Source organism: Mustela nivalis, assembly GCF_964662115.1.
Source record: "Mustela nivalis genome assembly, chromosome: 1".
Taxonomy (NCBI): Eukaryota; Metazoa; Chordata; class Mammalia; order Carnivora; family Mustelidae; genus Mustela; species Mustela nivalis.
Genome location: NC_139020.1, coordinates 103677976 through 103703999, shown reverse-complemented (window position 1 = coordinate 103703999; position 26024 = coordinate 103677976). Strand labels below are relative to the sequence as shown.

General features: G+C 40.1%; 1 protein-coding gene across 3 annotated transcripts in view; it reads left to right on the top strand.

Moving 5' to 3' along the window:
- Positions 1-26024, top strand: part of MCF2L2 (MCF.2 cell line derived transforming sequence-like 2) — a 250664-nt gene that overhangs the window by 35878 nt on the left and 188762 nt on the right. For 2 of the 3 annotated variants that reach the window (XM_082692555.1, XM_082692556.1), the window contains exons 2-3: positions 1629-1712; positions 10598-10712. In XM_082692555.1, coding sequence (XP_082548681.1) covers positions 1629-1712; positions 10598-10712 — 199 coding nt within the window. The remainder of the gene's footprint in view (positions 1-1628; positions 1713-10597; positions 10713-26024) is intronic. The other variant, XM_082692557.1, reaches the window with a different exon arrangement.

Here is a 26024-nt window from a genome sequence, read left to right as displayed (position 1 = left end):
AGAGAGAGAGACAGAGAGAGGCAGAGGGAGAAGCAGGCTCTGTGTGGATCAGGGAGCCCAGTGCAGGACTTGATCCTAGGACCCTGGGATCATGATCATGTCTGAAGGCAGACACTTAACTGACTGAGCCACCCAGGCACCTAAGAAGGGTCTCAGCATTTAAACTGGCACTTGCCCCAGCCCTTACAAGACTTTCTAGGAGCGCCTGGGTGGCTCACTCGGTTAAGCATCCCACTCTTGGTTTGGCTCAGTTCATGGTCTCAGGGTCCTAAGATCAAGTGCCAGTCAGCTCTGCACTCAGTGGGAGTCTGCTTGAGATTTTTTTCCCTCCCTGAGATCCCCACCGCCCCCCCCCCCCACCTTTCCCTCTGTTTCATCCCCTGCTCATAGGCACGCTCTCGCTCTCTCAAATAAATAGATAAATAAGTAAATAAATAAAATCTTAAAAAGAAAACTTTCAGAAAACAAACATGGGAAAGTCCTTTCCAGTCAAAGAAATATAACTAGTATTTACTGAGCATCTACTGTGTATATCCCCATATATATCACTTCGTTGAACTTTCACACCAAAGCTGAGAAGTGGAAAACAAGGTTCTGGGAGGAGCTTCCACAATACAATCTTCCGATTGGTCAGCGTCATAGTATCATACTGTTACCCTGACTCCAGGCCGAATCAATGGGAGATTCCTGTTTAGCATCAGTGTACAAGACTATGTGGCTCCGCCTTAATCCTAACTCATGTTTAACTGCTATAGAAACAAGAGCCAGTTTATTTTTTGAGATTCTCTGGGAAGTAGTTAAGTGAGGATAATCATATCTTAGGCAGTGAGAGTGTGAAATGTCTTCCTCTTTCCAGCCCAGGCTAACGATTTCCATTCAGTCTTCTCTCCTCTCTAATCCCCTTTCCCCAGATGGATAGATTGCAAATCATAAGGCTTACAAATCACTCTTAGGGCTAGAGGACATTTATAGGTTTGTGCTTGAAAGATTTGAATTTTTGCCTTGGAAGCCTATAACTTTTTATTCAGTATGGAGTATCTTTAATTAACAAAATGGAGAAAGGTCTCCTTAAACATGCTTGGCAGTGGGAAGAGTTCCCTTGAAGTATTCTGGAAGGAGAAGAAAAGTAATTAAGGAGGGAGGCATAAAGGAAGGAATGAGGGAAGGAAGGAAACAAAAAGCAAAGAACCTTCATAAATGTCAGATAGATGTTATGACCCAGCTTGAGATGAACTCTGGGGACATAGATTGTGTTTAAGATGTCCTGCAGACCTAAATATGGGCAGGTCCATGAGTACCTGCCTTGGCAATGAGATCCTCCGAGGAGCTATTTTGTGAGGCTGCAGAAGCTTAAGCTTCAGGGCCCCTTCCTTGCATTGACCCTCCTAAAGCCTTGGGAGAGGCTCTAGGAATGCGTTCCTGTGCTCATGGGTATAACCACACAAAACCCAGATCCATTCCTGCATCTCGGGAATAGTATTCTCAAGAGAATAAGTGCCTGTAATCATACCTAGATAAGTCCCAGATTTCCCTAGTAATGAAGCTTCCCTTTCTTACCCCCCCCATTCCTTTTAAATTCTCTTTGTGATTTACACAAATTTAAACTAATTTGTATTTCGTTTGTGCAGATGAAATTATGCAGCAGGAAATCAGGCCGTTGGTGGCAGTGGATATAATTGAACAACTTCACAGACAGTTTGCCATTCTCTCAGGTAAGGTGCAAATTAATGTGTATTTTAGATTTTGCTGCAGAGATTTTGTTGCGAAGGGCCCAGCCTCTTGGACCTTAATGAACAGTGGACCCAAGTCTTAGTCAGTTACCCCTTCAGCCTCTCCCAGAGTTAGAATGAACAGATGGAGGAGGGGCAGATCTCATAGATGTCATTGCTATTGCTTTTGGGTGCAATTTGATCTTCTTTAAGGGAATGCATTTCTTTGAGGTTGTGAAGAATGGAGCTAAAAAGATTTTGAGGAAGGAAAAGGAAATAACTGATATCAGCTGCCATCATGATATTCTTCCTACATTCTTGTTGAAGGTTTTTCTAAGATCTAACCTTAAGAGAGTTTGGTTTTAAGGGTTCTAGAGCATTGGTGAGGTTATTTGATCTTTGAGAAATTTGTCTTTTATTCTTAGCTTTTATGAACCTAATTTTAATGCATTGGTTTCCATTGAGCATTTGGGAGGTTAATGTTCATAAAGGCTAGGAATCTTCTGAGCCCTGAGAAGTTGTCATTACTAGAACACACTTCTTTCTTATTCACTTAGCGAATGATGACGTGACTTTGATTACTGAAACTGGAGGTACATACCAAACCCTAAATTATAGTTAGGCCTGTGTTAGAAGCATGGTGTGAGATTGCCACACATGTGAGATTTAGCACATGTCACAGAGGAATAAGGAGGTTGAGTTACTCTCTTCATCTTCTAGATCAGAAAAAAGCAACAAAGCTGCCTTAGTTCCATCACAAAGAATATGAAGTTGATATTAATTTAACCCTACAACATGGATATTAAAAAAGACACATTTCTTTCCTTTCTCTAAATCATATTTAATCTTCTTCCAAGTCCTTATCTTACTGAGTTTGAGGGAAATGTAATCTCTGTTATTGGCATACTTTTCCCCATCCCAGAGTTGTACTGTGGGTGGGGACGTCTTATACAATCCAGACATTCTGGGGAATTCTTTGGTCTTTCCTCTACACTGACCGCTGCTCCTATAGTCACTGAAGGCTCTGTAAGTACAAAGTCCTCATTAAAAAATTTCTACCTGTATTGCTTGGAACAGAAACTATAACATAATAGGAGCTCAGTTCAAAATTATCCGAGTCCTCCTGGTCTGTCTTGTGAGGACTGCTCCTTATATCCCCAGCCTAGGCAGTGTAGTCATGGTCCTGGTGGGGATGCTAACCAGTCTCCTGAAGGTGCATAGCTTCTCATGGGGAGGCTGGGGTTCTGCAAAACAAAAGGCAGGATGGGGATTGCCCTTTGGGTTTCTGACAACTGCTGCTGGGGTCCTATGCCAGAAGGCTGCAAGGCTCACACGTGTCAAGGTCTGGAATGGATGATGAATGAGGTGGAGCAGATTTCTGTATCATTATACCAAAAGTTGAATGTCCCAGCATAGGATTCTGGCATATATAGTGGCTCATCTAGGGAAGTAGTCCAGTGACTGATTAATTCATGCATTAAAGGATCCAAAGTTACAATTTTGGAGTATTACTGAGGTGCTTCTCTCTATTCTTATTTCTCAGAGGCAATAAAGAAATGGATGTCAGACAGCCCTAGATAGGGATTTAGGTTCTACTATTGGCCAGCTACATCTCCTTGGGCAACTCAGTTTTCTAAGCCTCACTTTCCTCATTTGTGTAATGAATGGGTGGGATCATCATAATTTTAAGGATCAAAGACATAGTACATGAAAAATGCTTAACATTACAACTATCAACTAATTTACTTTTTTTCCTGATATATTTTAATCCCATAAAAATGTTTATTTTTGAATTGTAGTACAAAAAGTATTATTTTCTTTCTGGCGTGATATAATTTGTATAAGGAACCAAAGCCATGCTCAAAGTTGAAATGGTGTATAATGCCACAACTAAGTCAGTAACAGAGATAATTGTCAGTCTTTAACGGAGAGCATATAACTACAGAAAAACACACTGGACCAAAGGGGACACCTCTGCATTAGGAGAGTCACTTTGACCATGGCAGAGACAGTCTCTCATTTTTTGAGCTTCTCTTGTCATCTTGTGGCCTCAAGTTTGCCCTTCTTATGAGAGAGGAGCATGGATTAGCAGTTGTAGCCTTTGCAATGTGGCGAGTTTCAAAGAAAATAAGTAGCCCTGGGGTTCTCTGAGTCAGCACGTTCTTGGAATTACTAGACCTGCTTTTCGTCCTTACCTGAAGTGGCATGAAATGTCAGTAAGGAGGCCGTTGTGGGTGCCAGTGTCTTTGTGGTTGTAAAACAGAAATCTCCATGCTTAGGTCTTTTCCCACACTGAGGCAACCCAGCTATGGCCTCTGGTCTGGGTCATGGCCATTTTCTGTTTCCTGATTCAGGCAAGTAGGGTGAGGGTACTCCAGCTACAGATTTTTCTACAGATTCCACTGAGCTCTGGAAAGAGCCAGAGGCCCCGTCAACCAGGAATGCTGGGAATGACAGCAGGGAGACTTTTTCTCAGTGAGGCCCCAGCTGCCTGGCCTGCTGTGCTCCGAGTGTGCTCCCATGGCTAGTGGGAGAGATGGGTGACTCAGATTTGTGGCCAGATGGTTGGGGTCCTCCGGATGGTCAAGTCCGTCGGCAGGGGCCACTGTAGGAACTGGATAGTGACTGGTAGAACTGATAGTGGACTGATAAAACTGGTCAGGGCCTCTTGGGATATTTCTAAATTTAGGGCTTAGCTAGGAAGTAAGAAGATATAAGCAGGTTAGTGTGATAGAAACACTCCAGGCTTTGGGCTCAGACAACTCTGGGTTCACATTCCAACACAATTAGTATGTCACTGTGAACCTCAGGTTTCTCATTGATAAAGTGGGCTGTTTTAAGGAAAATGCCTTGCATAGTATCTGGCTTTAAGAGAACTTAGCTTGTAGGACTTGTTTCTTTGTTTTCTAAGCCACATAACAAGAGGTCCAAAAGTAGAAATTCCTTGTATTGGATCAGTGGCTCAAAGACATTAAGGGTGCATCTTTGTGATTCTCTGGATGTTTCTCTTGTTTCTGAAGTCTTAATGTCAGTACGGCGGCTGCAGCTCCAGATATCAAGTCTGTGTCCAAAGGAGGAAGAAGGTAAAGAAGCAATGCTGGCTTCTTCTGTTCTTTTGGCCAGGAGAGCAAGAACTTTCCCAGAAGCTCTTGGTAGACTTCTGCTTATGTGTCATCCGGAACTGTGTTGTGCAGCCCTATCTGCCAGCAAGGAGGTCAGGAGAGACGAATATTTAGCTTTGAAATGGCTACAATAGAAGGTGGTCAGGAGAGAGAGGGTTGGTTATAAATTAGCCACTTAATAGTTGTTTCCCCCCCTTGAAATCATTGTCTTTAAGTCCCCCCCACTGTTACATAACCTTTTAGAAGTAATTAATAACAAAATTGTAAAATACTCTTAGGTTTGTGGAGTCCACAGTGTTTCCCCCCAGAAAGTGGGAAATTCTCACTGAAACAATGGAGAATGTCAAATCAAAGAAATACCCAGAGTCAGAACTTCTGCCGAAATCAGAGATAGAGTTAGTAACTTGGCATCCAGGAAATGAGAACCAATGCAACAAAATATAAAGAGCAGTACTGCTTAATAGAAATAAAGCATGACCCACATATGTTTTGACCCACAAAATTTTACATTTTGTAGTAACCATATTAAAAAAATCAAGGAGGAACATGTGAAATTTATTTTAATAGCTCTTTTATTTAACCTGCATATCTAAAATATTACTCCAACACATCATCTCTATTCAAAATTATTGTTGAGGTACTTTACATTTTTCCACACACTGTCTTGGAAATCCAGTTTGTATTTCACACTTGTAGCACATCTCAATTTGGACTGATTATATCGGAAGTGCTCCATAGCCACGTATGTCTAGTGGCTATTGTATCGAGGGGTGTAGACTACGGAAATGGTTCTCAACCAGGTTGGACTGAAATCTTCTTTTCATAACAAATGATTTACATTACCCCCCCACACCATCTTGAGTTGGAATTTAGGATACCATCACCTGTATTAGTTAGGGTGGGCTGAGCTGCTATACCAAATAGACTCCTAAGTGTATAGTAGTTCAGACAAACACAATGGGAATTTAGTTAATTTGGCTTGGAGCACTCCAGCATGTATGTTCGTGGTCAGCAGATGACTTTTCTCCTTGTTCCTCACACATGAAGGTTCCTTTCACTTTATGGCTCATGTTACTATTATCCACTTTGTGGCCATATTATTATGTGTATCCAGGAAGCAGACAGGGAGAAGACTGCATATGGCTTCTTAGAAGCTTCAGCTCAGCAGCAGCACACACCGCATACCACTGACTTGTACCTGGATCAGTTATATGGATACACTTAATGTCATGGGAAGCTAGCCAATTTAGTTCAGTTGTGTGCTCCTGGTGGGTGAATAGCTATCCCCTATTCATGCATATACTGAAAAAAAAAAAAAAGAAAGAAAATGAAAAGGAGAGTAGTAAAGGAGAAATAAAAGGCAAGTAAGAGTAGTAAAAAATATGTATTTCCATATGTAGTTCTAGCTGTACTAGAAAAAGTAATAAAATAGGTGTTCAGAGTCACCATGAATATGATAGCTGTAAATGCTGGGGTGTGGTGTGGGTGATCAGACCCCTCAGTGGCCTTACTGTAGTGATTTTCTGAAAGAGTAAACAATTGTTGAAATAGTTCTGAACAGAGTTGATAAATTCTGAACACAGTATTATCTTCCTTCAATTTATAGGGTAGTTACAATTATGAAAAATTCAGTATATACTAAACCATTTAAAAGTAATTTTTGATTTGTGACACCATTGGTGGACCTTGAAGGCATTATGCTAAGTGAAATGGGTCAGGAAAGGAAAGGCAGATACGTTACCATCTTACTTGTATGTGGAACCTAAGAAAAACTGAGCTCATAGAAACAGAGATAAAGATTGGTGGCCAAAGGCAGGGTGTTGGGGGGAAGTGGAGGAAAGTGGTCAAAAGTATAGACTTCCAAGTTATAAGATAAATACATTCTGGGAAATGTAATGTGCAACATGGTGACTACAGTTAACAGTACCATATTGTATATTTGAAAATTGCTAAGAGATTAGATCTGAAGAGTTGTAAGGTGATTTTTGAGGTGATGGATATTAATTAAACTTATTGTGGTGATCATTTTACATTATATACATATATTAAATCATTGTATGTATACCTTAAGCTAATACCATGTTATATGTCAATTATATCTAAATAAAATGGAAAACTTAAAAAAACATTTATTATTATATATAAAACAGAATTTATAGGATCTGATCACTGTAATTGGATTTCTCACTTATACTGAGTTTCTGTTAAGATATTCAGGAATCGCACAGGGTGTAGGACAATTCTTTATTATATAGAATAGATTATTTGGTATCCCAGGCCCTGACATTTCTAATGTGTCTCCCAGGAAGTAGTATTACCATTTTCCCAGCTAAAATCAGTTTTTGGGGGAAGAGAGAAAGAAATTGGATTTTGGGAGGCAAATAGCAGTTAACTACCTCTTTCTTTCATTGTTGGTTTTCACCATCTTCCTATAGGATTTCCTAGTGTTCTAAATTCTCTATAGGACAAAAGTTCTTGCCAGCCAACACCAGACCCTCATGGGAGTACTCTTATGTATCCCAAGAACTTACTGCTGTTTTCTGCAATGAACCTAGTCCTCTTCCATTTAAATGAGAAGGTAAAAATTATACCAGGAGTACTAAAATTTGAGTCACCACTTTACTTAACTTCCAAGTGGTTTGGTTTTCTTTATTTTCCTTGAATAGGACTTTTTTGGCACCTTCATCCTTTTGCATTTCCATGTTTTCTCACAAGGTGGCACCGAATGCCTTGCTGTGGGTTGTCAATGACTGTATTGAGGCTTAGCTTTGTCTCCTTGGGGCTTCTGTCCCTTAAGGTTAATTTTCAACAGCAGGTGGTGTCCCCAGTTAACTTTGGGTCTCTCTGGTGTTCAGTATTGGTATTAACCAAGATATAAGAACACTCCACCTATCTTTCTCTACTTAGGTGTGAAGAGCTTTAATTTATAATTAACAATAAAAGACAAAATTATTAAATAGTATAATCCTATCTTAATAAATATTTTAGGGTGTCCTGAGTGTTTGAAATGTTTTAGCTATTTTCTTGGCAAATATTGGTTATGCAATTAGTACAGTGTTATAATGCATCTAATTTTACTTTTTAGTAATTAGTACTAAATTTTACTAATTTTAACTAGTAATTTTACTAATTACTAGAGATGTAAATTCTCTTAATTTGCATTTATCTAAAACTTCCTATGGGTATAAAACTGCAAAGAGGAAGAATATGAGGTGAAAGCTGATAGTATCCCGATTTGAGTTGTCTTCAGTCAACACAATGAGGCAGCTTAACACCATGTCAAAGTTTGACAAGTATCTGATCTGCAGGTAACTTTAAAAAATTTTTAAAATAAACATGTAGAATTAATAAAGAAATACTTCCCAGAGAAGAATGGCTAGTCATCCAAACAAGTATCACACAGTTTCATTCCATAGTGATTGGTCTCTGAGAGCCTCACCCAACATTGACAGTACCTAGAAGAGACTGGTATAGAAAACCACAAGGCTCTCTTACTCTTTACGTGATACAAATACTCATGTTTGCCTGACAGCACATTTTTGTCCTGGAAACAAATTTACAGGGAAAGTAAAGGAGTCTAGCAGAAAGTGCTTATCAGGTGTGGGCTCAGAGCAGCAGAGTGGATTGGATGGTCTGAGTGGTGGTGTCATACACTGTTGGCATGGCCTAGATTCCCGTGATGGTGGACCATCTCCTTAGGAAGATGGTCCTCTCCTTAAGAAGGCATTGACGGTGCATGGCCCGCCCTTGCTTCTCTGAGTCTTCTTTTCTGTAATTTCTTCATTGATGCCACACCCTCATAATCACACAGTTCTCATTAAGCCACACCCTGCCATACCTCTTTCATTAGATGTGTAATATGTGCTGTCATTTGTAGTTGGCCTCACTTGGGAGCTTTTATTTTTCTTAAAGTAGTTTTCCTCCAAGGGCACAGCCCAGAAGGTGCTCCCAGCAACTCATTTCTTACCTCACTGACTGTAGCTTTTGCCATTCTTGGGGCCTTAGTTTTTCAGTCTCAGACATCTCAGCCTTAGTATTTTGGCCAAAAGCAATACCTAACAGTTAAAACAACTTAGTAACCCTATATATCCTTAGGACTTAGTAGCTGTTTGGAAAAACAAACAAACACGTAAGTTGAAAGAAAAAGTAATGGTTAAGTTGCATTCTTAGGTAACTACAATAATCTCAAGCTTTGAAATGAGACTGGATATCACCACCCTTTTTTGCTGTCCTCCATTACTTTCCTTCCTTCCTTCCTTTTTTAAAGATTTTATTCATTTATTTGAGAGAGAGAGAGAGAGAGAGAGAGAGAGCATGAGAGGGGAGAAAGTCAGAGGAAGAAGCAGACCCCCATGGAGCCAGGAGTTGGTTGTGGGACTTGATCCTGGGACTCCAGGATCATGACTTGAGCCAAAGGTAGTTAGTCGCCCAACCAACTGAGCCACCCAGGCTCCCCCTACATTACTTTTCATACTGTACTTGCTCTTTATCTCAACAGCCACCAAAAACCCAACTTCATAAAGATGCAGTGACTTTCCAAAGAATATAGTGCAATTTAATGTTGGAATTGTGAACTATCTCAAGCTGGTAGCATACATGGTGTCCTATAGATGCCAACTATTGCTGTTTCCCTCAAAGATTTAAAATATTCATGGTGAAAAAAAAATAAAATAAAATATTCATGGTGCTTCTGTGAGCTCACCCTGGTTCTCTGAGTACGTGGGACACAGTTTAGGAACCATGGAACTAGGACTCAGTCATATAACTGCACCTCACTGCAGCGAGATGAGGAAAGGGCATCTGTTTCATTTAATCTAGTGACCTCTGTTCTGATAGATTAAATATTTATATATTAATTTTACATTTCTATTTTCACAGTGGTGTATTCTATCCCTGTTGGTAAGCTATTGAAGGGCATTGATTATTTCCTCCTTGTAATAATTATAACCATAATAATGGTCACTGTTTTTTGAGCACTTATATGTAGTAAGCACTGTACTCCCTTGCTTTCCATATATGTTCTCACTTAATCCTCACATTACCTTTTGAGGTAGGTACAAGTATTATTCCTGTGATATATATATATAGACAGAAACTCCTGTTTAGATTGAGTATCTTGCATAAAATCATGTAGAAATCAAGTAGCAAACCAGGATTTGAACCAGACTGACTGATTTGATTTTATTTTTATTTTTAAAAATTTATTTCTTAGAGAGAGCACAAGCTGGGGGAGCAGTAGAGAGGGAGGGGAAGCAGATTCCCTGCTGATCAGGGAACCCGATGTAGGGCTTGATCCCAGGAGCCTGGGATCGTGACCTGAGCTGAAGACAGACGCTTAACCGACTGAGCCACCCAGGCACTCCTGGGCTGCCTGATTTTAGAATGAATTCTCTTAACCACCATACTCTTTTAGCTTTGATATTTACTGATTACAGAAATAAAGAACAATATTATATATTCACATTGGAATTACTTACTGTTCCTCCTATGCTAAAGTAATTAAATTAATACTACCTTTTATACAGTAACTATCTTCAAAGGATTTAAGGGTTGAATTCTCATAACACTTGAACAAGCATGAAGGAGAAGAGACTTTTTCAAGATAGTTCCATATCAACCTTCTCACATTCTAGTCTGAAATAATACAGAGAGAAAAGGGGGAGACCAGTATCTAGCTCCCAGCTTGATGTTAGTCAAAGTCCCTTACCTGCAGGATACGACATGAAGACATTTTGTTAACATCTTCACCACCCATTTTTGTTGCAGGAGGCCGAGGGAAAGATGGTGCCCCCATCATCACTTTTCCAGAGTTTGTGGGGTTCAAACACCTCCCAGAGGAAGACTTCCTAAATGTCATGACTTACCTGACTAGCATCCCCAGGTGAGCTGAACACAGCGGTTTGCTACCTTCCCAGTCACTGGCTTCATTCTTTCTTTTTTTTTAAGATTTTATTTATTTATTTGACAGAGAGCAATCACAAGTAGGCAAAGAGGCAGGCAGAGAGAGAGAGAGGAGGAAACAGGCTCCCTGCTGAGCAGAGAGCCCGATGCGGGACTCGATCCCAGGACCCTGAGATCATGACCTGAGCCGAAGGCAGCGGCTTAACCCACTGAGCCACCCAGGTGCCCTACTGGCTTCATTCTTAATTTCCCATGTGTCAGGGCTGGGTTGAGATGGAATCTTCCCTGAGCATGACCCACGCTAGTATGTAGCTTGGCCAATTTCTCTTGTTTATTCATCACAGACAAGGGATGGCGGAAGAGTCTAGAAAACAGTGATAAATGAGTGTCCATTCTGACTCTGGTGTGCACATAGGAGGTACTTACTAAACATTTGAATGAATGAAACTTTGACTGAGTAGCTAATGCTGATTTTGTGCCTTCAGGTTCAGTGCTCTGGATTGAGGTGATTCTGTCCTCCTGGGGCCTGTCTTCTGGGACACATAGCCATTGTTCAAGGAGACAAGCCATTTTAGGAGTTAACTTCGTTTATCTCCCCTAAATAAGGAAGTTAAGGGCAGATTTTATACCTGTTCTATTCAGATGAAGAAACTTAATGCAGAGAGCAAGGAAACAAAGGCTGGGAGTAAAAGCTGTCCTTATAGCCGAGATCTTGACAAAGATGTTTTTGGTGTCTGCTGTTTCCACTCTCTTTAACCTGGGCCTCATACCTTTGTCCAGTGAAGTGAGTAAATACCCAGGCCTCCAAGGGTTGGAGTGTGGAACAACCGTTTCACAGACAGAGCTCGAGCCAGGAGTGGGGTGCAGACCCAAATCTTAATGCTGTGTCCACTTTCCAGCCAGGAAAGGCCCTCCATGGGGTTATAGTACTTATGACAGTCTCTCTTACCCAACTGCTGTGAGGTTGGGCCATGTGTCTGCTCTTTAGCTTGCCTTCTGTCTGCCTCATATGATTTCAAGGTCAACGCCAGCTTTGTGATTGAAAGGCCACCTAGTGTTTCATCCCACTTATGGAGATCAGGCAGTTGAGTTGTTTGCTTTAACCAAACCTACTTCTAAAAGATTTTTTTGGTTTTTGTGTTTGCTTGTTACCATACTTATTTCTTCAGAGAAAGCTATGGATTTTTTTTTTAAGGTACTTCTTAAAAGTTTAGTGCTTAAATTCACTTCCTTTCTTCCTTTGATCCCTGAATTTGGTATGTACTACACAGACACGTGATGATTTGGCATTTTATTGGTTTGAAGGATGGATGCTTTGTGTCTCTGGGCTGTGCTCGAGTGGTTCTCTCTACTGAGTGCCTTTCCTGCCCTTCTTGATCTGGCTAAATTCTAGACATTCATCAGTCCTCAGTCTATCTCATTTCCTCAAGGGCTCCTTCCCTCACTTCAGTTCTGTTCTCACAGATGCTTAATTTCCATAGATTCCTGAGCTTACCTCTTATATAATACCACAGTATATGGAAATTTTTTTTGCATTTCCCGTTAGTCTGAACAAGTTGAGGAGGGACCAGTGCTTGTTTTGTTTTGTTTCTGTTTTATCTGTAATCCTAGCACAGTACCCAGTGCATAATAGGTTCTCAAGAAGTATTGTTGGTGGAATTTCCAGTTCTGATATAATTCATTTCAATCGATGAGTATTTGTTATAGAGTAAGAATTTCTCTACACCAACAGCAAGACAGAAGAAAGGGATATTAAGGAGTCAATCCCATTTACAATTGCATCCAAAACCATAAGATACCTAGGAATAAACCTAACCAAAGAGACACAGAATCTATACTCAGAAAACTATAAAGTACTCATGAAAGAAATTGAGGAAGACACAAAGAAATGGAAAAATGTTCCATGCTCCTGGATTGGAAGAATAAATATTGTGAAAATGTCTATGCTACCTAAAGCAATCTACACATTTAATGCAATTCCTATCAAAGTACCATCCATCTTTTTCAAAGAAATGGAACAAATAATGCTAAAATTTATATGGAACCAGAAAAGACCTCGAATAGCCAAAGGGATATTGAAAAAGAAAGCCAACGTTGGTGGCATCACAATTCCGGATTTCAAGCTCTATTACAAAGCTGTCATCATCAAGACAGCATGGTACTGGCACAAAAACAGACACATAGATCAATGGAACAGAATAGAGAGCCCAGAAATAGACCCTCAAATCTATGGTCAACTAATCTTCGACAAAGCAGGAAAGAATTTCCAATGGAAAAAAGACAGCCTCTTCAATAAATGGTGCTGGGAAAATTGGACAGCCACATGCAGAAAAATGAAATTGGACCATTTCCTTACACCACACACAAAAATAGACTCAAAATGGATGAAGGACCTCAATGTGCGAAAGGAATCCATCAAAATCCTTGAGGAGAACACGGGCAGCAACCTCTTCGACCTCTGCCACAGCAACATCTTCCTAGGAACAACGCAAAAGGCAAGGGAAGCAAGGGCAAAAATGAACTATTGGGATTTCATCAAGATCAAAAGCTTTTGCACAGCAAAGGAAACAGTTAACAAAATCAAAAGACAACTGACAGAATGGGAGAAGATATTTGCAAACGACATATCAGACAAAGGACTAGTGTCCAGAATCTATAAAGAACTTAGCAAACTCAACACCCAAAGAACAAATAATCCAATCAAGAAATGGGCAGAGGACATGAACAGACATTTCTGCAAAGAAGACATCCAGATGGCCAACAGACACATGAAAAAGTGCTCCATATCACTTGGCATCAGGAAAATACAAATCAAAACCACAATGAGATATCACCTCACACCAGTTAGAATGGCTAAAATCAACAAGTCAGGAAATGACAGATGCTGGCGAGGATGCGGAGAAAGGGGACCCCTCCTACACTGTTGGTAGGAATGCAAGCTGGTGCAGCCACTCTGGAAAACAGCATGGAGGTTCCTCAAAATGTTGAAAATAGAACTGCCCTATGACCCAGCAATTGCACTATTGGGTATTTACCCTAAAGATACAAACGTAGTGGGACGCCTGGGTGGCTCAGTTGGTTAAGCAGCTGCCTTCGGCTCAGGTCATGATCCCAGCATCCTGGGATCGAGTCCCACATCGGGCTCCTTGCTCGGCAGGGAGCCTGCTTCTCCCTCTGCCTCTGCCTGCCATTCTGTCTGCCTGTGCTTACTTGCTTTCCCTCACCCTCTCTCTGACAAATAAATAAAATATTTAAAAAAAAAAAAAAAAAAAAAAAAAAAAAAGATACAAACGTAGTGATCCAAAGGGGCACGTGCACCCGAATGTTTATAGCAGCAATGTCCACAATAGCCAAACTATGGAAAGAACCTAGATGTCCATCAACAGATGAATGGATCAAGAAGATGTGGTATATATACACAATGGAATACTATGCAGCCATCAAAAGAAATGAAATCTTGCCATTTGCGACAACATGGATGGAACTAGAGAGTATCATGCTTAGCGAAATAAGTCAAGCAGAGAAAGACAACTATCATATGATCTCCCTGATATGAGGAAGTGGTGATGCAACATGGAGTCTTAAGTGGGTAGGAGAAGAATAAATGAAACAAGATGGGATTGGGAGGGAGACAAACCATAAGTGACTCTTAATCTCACAAAACAAACTGAGGGTTGCTGGGGGGAGGGGGTTTGGGAGAAGGGGGTGGGATTATGGACATTGGGGAGGGTATGTGCTTTGGTGAGTGCTGTGAAGTGTGTAAACCTGGTGATTCACAGACCTGTACCCCTGGGGATAAAAATATATGTTTATAAAAAATAAAAAATTTAAAAAAAAAAAAAAAGAAGAAGAAGGCTGCTGACAGAAAAGGGGGAAAATCCAGTCCTCCTGCCTTTACCTCCCTGGTTTATAGGAGTTGAACTTCATCTCCCTCTTTGGCTCAGTTGCATTCTAAAACAATGACCCATAAGTTTAGCAACTTCTCCTTCCATGGTGAGCAGGAAAGGAAGGGGGTAAGCACGGAGGTGGGCAACAGGTAGACACAGTCCTCCCATTCTCACTATGTTTCTTTTTAAACTTACCATCTAATTTTACCGATCCCTAGATGCAGTCATATGCTAAACAAAATGGGTGGTTTTCATCTTGTACTTGCAGCATTTTCTGAGTCACACTGAGGAGCGTACAGGGAGTGCCATCTGAACTAGTGCAGAGAGAAGCACTGAGTGGTAGGACTTGTATCTTCCATATGTAGAAGAGAAGAGAAGACAAAATCAGGGACTAATGTTTTGGTCTGGTGTCTTTTTTTCTGCTCTATGTTCCTTATGTCATTTCTTATGAATAGGAGTTTCCCCCTTTCCTAGAATGCTGTTTGTTTCTTGAGAAGCAATAGCCGTCTGACCAGTTATCCCCCTTTCCTCTTCCTGACATTTGCTCATACCCAACTTGGCGCCCCACCCCTATTTCTTTCAACATAAAACAGAGACAATGGGTAAGAAAGCCCCAAACAGGAATTTAACCTATACCTTACTATCTAGCTTCCATTTCAGGTTCCAAAGAGAAAGAACCCTTGTTTCTTCTATAATTCCTACTTACCACCATATGCGTCTTTCTAAATCTTACAGTGGTTACCAGGCAACAGAGCCCTTCCCAGGTTGCAAAATGTTTTATAGGCAGTTGGCAGAGGGCTCATGACACAGAATAAGGCAGAATTGATGCACGTGAAGAGGAGGATGGCAGGATACCAGGGTAAGGGTAAGGATACCTCTGTGCCTCAGTGTGGCTGGGTTGGGCGAGTACAGAAAGCTTCCTATGACAGTTTATTCTTCACCAGACCTTTGCTGCCTGCTGACAGTGTGGATGGTGCTGCTAGGAGTTATAAAGGACCAATGAGGCCATAACATAGTATCTTGAACCTCAGGAAGCTCATCACAGGACTCTGTTGTCACGATATTTTGTGAAATAAGCAAATAGAGTGCTAAAGAAGATCAGAAGAGAGAAAAGTCACTTCAGACAGGAAAGACAAGGAAAGCTTTAGGAACAAATAGGCTTGAAAGATAGGTAAGATTTCCACAGGTGGATATGGAAGGCGACATTCCACAGAGAGAGAATAAGGTGGTGTTTAGCAGCTTTGGACACAGCCCCAATCTGGAATGAAATCCACAGTCTACTGCTCACTAGCTGTGTGATCTGGGGCAAAACATTTGGCTTCTATTTCCAAAGGCCCCTGAATTTTGAAGTTTTAAATAGAGTATGTTTGGGGAATTATAGACCGTGCAGGTTGATCAGAACAGAGTGAGGCTCCTTTTCAGCTAGTAGTGACAAATGAGAGCTGGAAAGACATCTGGAAACAGACTGGGCAAGGCCTTGGTGGTGGCCTCTTCTCTACCAAATTAAGGAGTTTAGACATAGCAGGAAGAGGCTGTTGGAGGTTTCGAGGAGGAGAATGACAACCAGATTGGTTTGGTGGTAGTGTGCAGCGTAGGTCAGATGGAGCCAGGAAAGGAGGCAGGGAGGCTGATGAGGGGCTTCTACACTGGGACGGATGCAAAGTGGAGGGGAGTGAGCTAGCTTGATAGCAGGAGGACTGGGTAGAAAGGGATGGACAGAAAGGGGCTGTTCAAGGTCAGGGAGGGGGAGAGTGAGAAACTGATAATGGTGCTTGGCTTTAGGAATCGTGTTCATAGGTCTCACTGCTTATCTGGACATGTGGAATTGAGCCCTCATTTTGGTGTTGATTGTCTCATCTTGTTTTATTTTGCTACTTTGCCTGGCTCTTCTTACCAAAAGTATGCTAGGACAGTGGTTTCCATCCTAGCTGCACATTAGGGGAGTTTTGGGGAGGGTTATTTATTTTGCCAAGATTTTATTTATTTAAAAATTTTTAAAAAATTTTACAAAGATTTTATTTATTTATTTGAGAAAGAGAGAAAGCACATGGGGTTGGGAGGAAGGCCTGCTAAGTAGGAAGTTTGATGCAAGCTCTATCTCATGCTCAATCCCAGGACCCTGAGATCATGATCTAAACTGAAGTCAGATGCTTAACTGACTGAGCCACCCAGGAGCCTCTTATCTATTTGAGAGAGACAACATGCATGCAAGCACATGTTCAAATGAGGGGTAGAAAGAAGGAGAGAGAATCTCAAGCAGACTCTGCACTGACCATGAAGACCAACATGGGGCTCAATCCCGAGACCCCGAGATCATGAGCTGAACTGAAACCAACAGTCAGCCACCTAACTGACTCAGCCACCCAGGCACTCCAGGATCACTTTGGGAGTTAAAAAAAAAAAAAAAATCCTGATGTCCAGACCAGAAATAAGACTAATTAAATCAGAAAAATTTTGGGGTGGAACTCAGGCTTCTGTAGGGCTGAAAGTTCCACAGGCGATCCCACTGTGCCTCCAAGGGTGAGACTGACGGGAAGAGAGAAGAGGACTGTGAGGTGTGAGGAAGGAAATGTGGAATCAGGCTCAACTTCTGGATAAGATGCAGTGGTGGGGCATATGGGGAAGCTGAGAGACAGAGGGAAGACTGTACCCAAATCTTTTACTTTTGTTTTCACAGTTCTGTAGTTCTTCTCCTTAAATGCAACATAAGCCAAAAATTCTATTTCCTGAGCTTCCCTGACTCTGCGATTTCTTTGTGAATTAAATGTAGCACGTAAATCTTGAATTAGAAATCTTCCCACATGGATCTCATGGTATTAAAATGTATATGGTTGTATCACTGCCGCCTTGCCGTTATGTTTCCAGTAACAAGTGAGGGCCCGCTTTAGCCTCTCCGGTACCACCTGCTATGTGTCTATACTACTAAGGGTTTTCAAAATCTGTCTTATAGTAAGTTCAGGATAATCCTAGGAGTCAGTTTCTCAGAAATATTATGTAAGATACTGTAGCTTAAAACATGTCTCCTGTGGCTACCGATTGTAGACAACGCTTTTGAAAAGGTGTTGGTATAAGAGACTCTTAATCTCACAAAACAAACTGAGGGTTGCCAGGGAGTGGGTGTAGGGAGAGGGTGGTGGGGTTATGGATGTTGGGGAAGGTATGTGCTATGGTGAGTGCTGTGAAGTGTGTAAACCTGGCAATTCACAGACCTGTACCCCTGGGGCTAATAATACATTATATGTTTATAAAAAAATTTAAAAATTAAAAAAAAAGGCATTGGTAAAGCATTCTGAACAACTGAGATGCTTAGCTATTTTTAGATCATAGTTGTTTTTCTTAAAATCAATTATTTGTATACCTTAAGCATGTATTTTATTACTGAATTATTCTTTTCAGTTCCTTTGTTTTACTTACAGTTTTGAGTTCATTATTTGAAAAAGATTGGAGAAAGTACTTTTATTAGATGGTACAAGAGTTGTATTTCATAACAGTGGTAATTTTATGATATTTATTTTTTTTTTTAAGATTTTATTTATTTATTTATTTATTTATTTGACAGAATGAGAGAGATCACAAGTAGGCTGAGACACAGAGAGAGAGGGGAAGCAGGCTCCCTCTGAGCAGAGAGCCCGATGCGGGGCTCCATCCCAGGACCCTGAGATCATGACCTGAGTGGAAGGCAGAGGCTTAACCCACTGAGCCACCCAGGCACCCCTGATTATTTACTGTTTCTAAAGGGTCTTTTCTGTAATGAATCTGTTGAGAGGCCTGTTTACATTTGATGAATTCTCCTATGTCCATTTTCCTCCCATAAAGTCTTTGAGAAGAGTCATACCCTCATTTATGATATGCTGTATGGTAAAATGTTATCTGGCATTTCTACTTTTGGAAAGGAGGGGAGAAGGACACTGTGACTATTTGCTTTGCAAATTATAAAGAGAGTTGCTTCTTTGTATTAAAAAACTGAATGATATTATAACAATTTGTCAGTTTTAGAAACCAGTCCTGCCACAGACGTAAATTCAGTCTGGGTTTCTTACTGTTATGAAGGCTATAGGAAAGCCCTGCTTTTAAGTGGCTTTGAATGGCATTAATTGGAAAAGTGCTGCTTTGATTGAGTGGCAAGAGTGAGGTCCATTACTTCCTGGACTGGCCGTGGAATTGCTCCCCAGATTCAGGGAGATGGAATCATTCGCTTGACTTCTAAGGATAGAGGTCCGGGATGGGGAGTTTCGTGGGCCTGCTGCTTTGCCCAAGGTGGGTAGATTTGCTTCAGCTCTCAAGAGGGATGCCTTGAGAGGCCAGACCTTAAACACCCAGCTAAGGCTCGAAATTAGAGAGTGCTCCATGGATTTGTTATGAATATACGGTGACCCTGCTAAGAAAGTCTTTCATGCTAAGAGAATTTGAATGAACTCTTCTAGAGGGCAGAAAAAGCAATTTAATAGGCTAGATTCCGGTCCTTCTCTATGTAAGAGCTAGGAGTCTGACAGCACTTCTCACCAGTAGGATGACCTAGCTTGTGCGTAATGGCTTTTCTCTGTTCATTTGCTTTAGATTATCTTTACTATCCTGTTTTGTGTCACTTGTCCAGTTCAGATGGGAGCGCACTTTGCCTTTTCTGATTATGTTCAATTTAGGTTTATTTATTTATTTATTTATTTTTAAAGATTTTATTTATTTATTTGACAGGCAGAGATTACAAGTAGGCAGAGAGGCAGAGAGAGAGAGAGGAGGAAGCAGGCTCCCTCTGAGCAGAGAGCCCGATGCGGGGCTCGATCCCAGGACCCTGGAATCATGACCTGAGCTGAAGGCAGAGGCTTTAACCCACTGAGCCACCCAGGCAGCCCTCAATTTAGGTTTATTTATACATTCAAAGCGCAGCCCCTTGCCGAATTTATGGCTGCTAATGGTTGTAAATATCTGGAATTTGGTTTTATTCAGCAGTATTGTTAATTGTAAAGAAGATAATTGCCAAACCTGAAACAAACAGTCTCATCTCCTATTTCTTATATGATGTGGGTTGTTTTGGTGATTGGGTGATATGAAGAATTGAGATGGAATTGGAGAAGATATTGGGTGCTATATTGACTTTAAAATGTGAATGTTGTTTTTTAAAAATCAACTCATCATGCTCTCTACCAGTCATTATGTGGTCAATAACGTTTCCTAAGACTCTGTGAGCCACAGAGGATGTTGACTTTTGCTGTTTATTTTATTACACCATTTATTGATTAACTAATTACTACATGGTTGTTTACTCTATATTACTTACTTTTTTTTTAAGATTTTATTTATTTATTTGACAGAGAGAGACACAGTGAGAGAGGAAACACAAGCAGGGGGAGTGGGAGAGGGAGAAGCAGGCTTCCTGCTGAGCAGGAACCCTGATGCAGTGTTCGAACACAGGGCTCCATCTCAGGGCTTGATCTCAGGGCTCTGGGATCATGAACTGAGCCCAAGGAAGATGCTTAATGACTGAGCCACCCAGATGCCCCCTATTACTTACTGTTTTAAGGAGTCCTGAGAATGGGTAGGAGGATTCAGTCAGTCCATAATACCTTATTAAAGGACTCTAGACATTATTAGCACAAATACCTTTGTGACTGAATAATCTTTACAACTTTACTGGGGTAATAAGCATTGAATGCAGTTTAGTAATGATGTGCAATCAGAATTCTATCAGTCAGAATTTTCTAGGTTGAAGGTTATCAAACTTTTCCTGGAAAGGTCAGAGAGTAAATATTTTAGGCTTTGCAGGCCATATGATCTCCACCTCAACAATTGAACTCTGTCGTTGCTCGAAAATATAGATAATACATAAACCGATGAATGTGGCTGTGTTACAATAAAACTTTATTTACAAAATGGAGGGCGTGGAGTGGATTTGGCACACAGACTGATATTTGTTGGTCCCGGTTGATTGTTCTCAGACATTAGCATGCCTCAGAATCTTGTGGGGACTTGTTAAGACATGGATTGCTGGCCCCACTCCAGAGTTTCTGATTCAGTAGGTTTGGGTGAAGCCAAAGAGTTTTCATTTCTAATAAGTTCCCAGGAGATGCTGCTGCTGCTGCTGCTGCTGCTGCTGCTGCTGGTCTTAGGATTGCAGTTACAAAGATTTTTAAAAAAAATTTTATTTACTTATTTGACAGATAGAAATCATAAGTAGGCAGAGATGCAGGCAGAGAGCCTGATGTGGGGCTCGATCTCAGGACCCTGGGATCATGACCTGAGCCGAAGGCAGAGGCTTTAACCCACTGAGCCATCTAGGTGCCCCCACACTTACAAAGATGAATATTAAGATCAGGTAGAAGGAAAACAAAAACGTGTATAAGTATACATATCTGGTGAAAAGTAAAGCTTAGCACTTAGATTTCCTGGCTCCTGCCTCAGTGCTCCAGCCCATAATGAAATTTTCAGATAATGTTATGGTGGTGATCTTCATGGTGCTAACTTACATATTTATGTTTTTATTTTTTGATTTATCATCTTTAGACAGTATCCTATGATTCTTTGCTATGAAAAATTAGCTTTGCATACTGTGATGCTTCTCTGTCCTTGCTTCCTAATTTTTGTTGGTTACATTTTTATTTTTAGATCAGGTAATGTTTACTGTGATAAATTTAAAAAGCACAGTTAACTTCTCTTCTGGTGATCCAACAACCCTAGGTGATAATCTGCTGGTTTTATCCTATATGTTTCCATCTTCCTTCAGTCTCTCGTCCTTTAAGTTCTTCTACCTATATACCACTTTCTTCCAGTGGTAAAATTTAAATTTTACCTTTTTACTATATATATATATTTGACAATAGGTCGATTCTCAATCACAGAAATCAGTAAAAGTGAATTAACTTATGTAATGTAATTAGACTCTAGAGTGAGAAATCTAGTCTGACGTCATTAAACCTGTCTCCACTCAAAGGGGTTTTGTATATGTGCAGGTAAGTGGGGTTCTCTTTTGTAAAAATCCATCAGTTGCCCCAAATCATGCCAAAATTTAATTCATTTAGGACTCAGGCAATGACTTTTATTTATATACTTTTCCCCTTGGCATTTCTAATTGCTTTTCTTTTCCTTTTTTTTTTTTTTCTTTTTTTAAAGATTTTATTTATTTGACAGAAAGAGACACAGTGAGACAGGGAAATAAGCAGAAAAAGTGAGAGAGGGAGAAGCAGGCAGATCCACCTAGACATCCCGGCTTTCTTTTTTTTCTTATTTATAGAGTACCATATATCTCTATTGCATTATTACTATCTTGTAGATTCTTTATCATAGAACTTAAGTAATACATATATATATATTTTTTTTTTTCTGTTGAGGGCCTCTGGTTTACCGTCATAACTCAGGGTGGCTGCTGTCTGAACATGCTGCTAGATGTTAACCTGGGTTTTTTTTTTTTTTTAAGATTTTATTTATTTATAAGACAGGCAGAGATCACAAGCAGGCAGAGAGGCAGGCAGAGAGAGGGGGAAGCAGGTTCCCCGCTCAGCAGAAAGCCCAACGCAGGGCTCGATCTCAGGACCCTGAGATCATGACCTGAGCCGAAGGCAGAGGCTTTAACCCACTGAGCCACTCAGGCGCCCCCTGGGATTGCTTTTTAACTGAAGTATGGGTGACACACAATGTTATATTAATTTCAGGTGTACAACATGGTGATTTCATTTTCACTGAAAAACACCTAAGTTGTTTCTTTTTCAGAAAAGGTGTATGGTAAATGAATCTTACAAGATCTTGAATGTCAGGGGTGTCTGGGTGCCTCAGTTGATTCTGTGTCTGCCTTCTGCCCAGGTCATTATCCCCGCCGGGGTCCAGGGACGGAGCACTGTGTTGGGCTTCCTGTTCAGCAGGGAGTCTGCTTCTCCTTCTCCTTCTGCTCTGCTTGTTTTCTCTCTCAGTCAAATAAAAAATCTTAAAAAAAAAAAATCTTAAATGTCAGAAAAGACTGCATTTTGTCTTCACACTTGATTGATTGGCAGTTTGCCTGAATGTGGAATTTTTTATGTAAAATAACATTGATGCATTGATTTTTAAAAAAAGATTTAAAAAATCCATTTTTTTGAGAAAGAGAAAGAGAGACAGCACGAGGCGGGTGAGAGGCAGAGGGAGAAGCAGACTCTCTGCTGAGCCGCGAGCCAGATGTGGGGCTCCAACCCAGGACCCTGGGATTATGACCTGAGACAAAGACAGATGCTTAACTGATGGAGCCATCCAGGTGCCCCTTGATTTTTTTTTTTTTTTAATAGAAAGCAAATAGTTGCTTTTTAAAAAGGTTTATTTATTTATTTATAAAACGGTTTGTTTGTTTGTTTATTTATTTATTTATTTATGACAGAAGGAGTAGGAGTAGGGGAGGGGCAGGAGAGGCAGAGAAATTCAAGGAGACTTGGCAGTGAGCATGGAGCTGGTACATGGGGCTTCATCCCAGAGCCCTGAGATCATGACCTGAGCAGAAACCAGGAGTTGGTCATACAACGGACTGAGCCACCCTGGCTTCCCTTGATGCATTGATTTCTGGCAGCCAGTGTTACTGATAACAAGGCTGTTCTTTCTGATGTCTGAGTCTCATTCCTTAATAGGTAAGCTGTTTCTTTATTTCCATAGGAGGCTTTTTCTTTCTGTCTTGCAGGTTTGATTTTAAACTTTTTCTTTCATTCTACTGGGCCTTTGAACAGGAGATTCAAGTCTGTTTTAGGATTAGAAATTCTTTCCTGTGTTTCCTTTTCTTTCTTTTTTTCTTTCTTTTTCTTTGACAGAATGAGAGAGAGAGAGAGACAGTGAGAGAGGGAGCACAAGCAGGCTTCCTGCAGAGCAAGGAGCCCAATTCGGGGTTTGATCCCAAGAATCTGGGATCATGACCTGAGCTGAAGGCAGGTGCTTAACGACTGAGCCACCCACGCACCCCTTTTCTGTGTTTTCTTACCTACCTTCCTCCCTCCCTCCCTTCCTTCCTTCCTTTACTTTTTAACCCACTGAGCCACCCAGGCACCCCATTTTCCTTTATTTTTTAAAGTTTTTATTTATTTATTTGACAGAGAGATAAAGAGAGAGAGCACAAGTTAGCAGAATGGCAGGCAGAGGGAGAGAGAGAAGCAGGCTCTCTGTTGAGCAAGGATCTGAGCTGAGTAGCTTTATCCCAGGACCCTGGAATGGTGACCTGAGCCAAAGGCAGTCACTTAACCAACTGAGCTACCCATGTGCCCCTTAAATTTATTTTTAATTAAAAATTTTTTTTTTCTTCCAAGTCAGTTTTCTGCTGCTTCAACAACTCAAATTAGAGGGATACTGTATCTTCTAAAACCCTCTTCTGTGTCTTTAACTTTTCTCTCATATTTTCCATTCTTTATCACTTTTTTTTTTTTTTTTTTTAAGTAATCTCTATGCCCAACAGGAGGCTGGAACCCACAACCTGGAGATAAAGAGCCACCGCCTTCACCACCTCAGCCAGCCAGGCACCTCCCCTTCTTATTTTAAATATATGTATGAATTGTCTGTTCATGCCTTTAATCTTTTTTCCATCAAGGTTTTTTTAATCTTTATCTTCCTCTTCATTTTTAAGACTTCTTTATGCGTTAGGGGTATTAGCTCTTTATCCGTGATCTATGCTGCATATATTTTCTATCACCTTTTTATTGTCTTTGCACTTAGCCTAGAATGTTTTTTGCTGTGTAGAATTTTTATGTCATCAAGTGTATCGATGTTTCCTTTATTGCATATGGATTTTGAATCATTGTCAGAAAACTTTCCTATACCTAGGTTATAGGGAGAATTCACCCGTGCTTTCTTGTAATACAGCATAATTTCATTGTTTATAGGTAGTTCTGATGCAGTTGGGGTTTATTTTTGTGTGTGGTCTGAGGTATAGATAGAGGCTCATCTTTTTCCAAATGGCTATTCAGTTATCATACCACCACTAAATTTTTAAAGTTCATCTTTGCCTCAGTGATTTGAGAGTTAATTGGTCTGTCTATTCATAAGTGAATAATACACTACTTTACATATAAAGCATGTTTAATATCTGTTAGGATTAATTCCCTTTCCCCTCCTGGCCCCTTGTGCTTTATTTGCCTTTTTCATGTTTTTCTAACTGTTCTTTCTTATGTTCTTTATATGCATCTAGCTCCATTAAAAAAAAAAAAACTTGTTGGTCTTTTCATTGGGACTCTGTTCAATTATAAATTTATTTAGGACAAAGTGACATATTTATGGTGTTAAAATCATTTCATCAAAAAGAGGAAAAGTCTTTCCATTTTGTTAAAATTTACTTTTGTGTCATTCAGGAGTGTTTACAATTTTCCTGACATAGTTTTGTAGATTTATTCTTAAGTTTATTCCTAAGTATTTTATCATTTGTTGCTATTGTGAATGAGATCTCTCTACTCTTGTATCTGTTAACTGGTAATTTTATTTTTTTTGGTGTATGTGTGGCCTTGGGACTTTATAGTCATTGATAATTTGAGCTCCCTCCCCTCTGAAATTCCTTGGTGAATCTGAGCCTTGATAAATTTCTCTGTTTCCTCCATGGAAATTGTTCTATTTAAACTTTATATTTGTAATTTATAATTACAAATTATAGTTGTAATTATAAATTTACTTATATAAATTATAAATTTATATTTGTAATTATAAATTATATTTATAATTATATATTATATATTAATTATATATTAATTTGTAATTATAAATTATATTTGTAATTTATTTTTTTTTTTAAGTTTTTTTTTTAAGATTTTACTTATTTATTTGACAGAGAGAGATTACAAGTAGGCAGAGAGGCAGGCAGAGAGAGAGAGGAGGAAGCAGGCTCCCTGCTGAGCAGAGAGCCTGATGCAGGACTCGATCCCAGGACCCTGAGATCATGACCTGAGCCGAAGGCAGCGGCTTAACCCACTGAGCCACCCAGGCGCCCTATATTTGTAATTTATATTTGTCATTTATAATGACATCAATTTTGTTACATTAGATTTTCCTAGGAAATTATTCATGCCTTTGTTTCTGAGTTTATTTTCATAGAGGTATGCAAAAGTAGTTTCTTGGAAATTTAATGTTTCCTGTGTTTTGGTGGTTATTTTGCTTTTGTTATTTCTTACTTTGTATACCAGTGCTTTGTCCTTTTTTCCGCCCTTGATTAAGGTAGTTAAGTGGTTTATTTATCTTGTTAATTAAAAAAATGGGATTCTCACCACTGCTATTCAACATAGTACTAGAGGTCCTAGCCTCAGCAATCAGACAACAAAAGGAAATTAAAGGCATCCTAATCGGCAAAGAAGAAGTCAAATTATCACTCTTCGCAGATGATATGATACTATATGTGGAAAACCCAAAAGACTCCACTCCAAAACTGCTAGAACTTATACAGGAATTCAGTAAAGTGTCAGGATATAAAATCAATGCACAGAAATCAG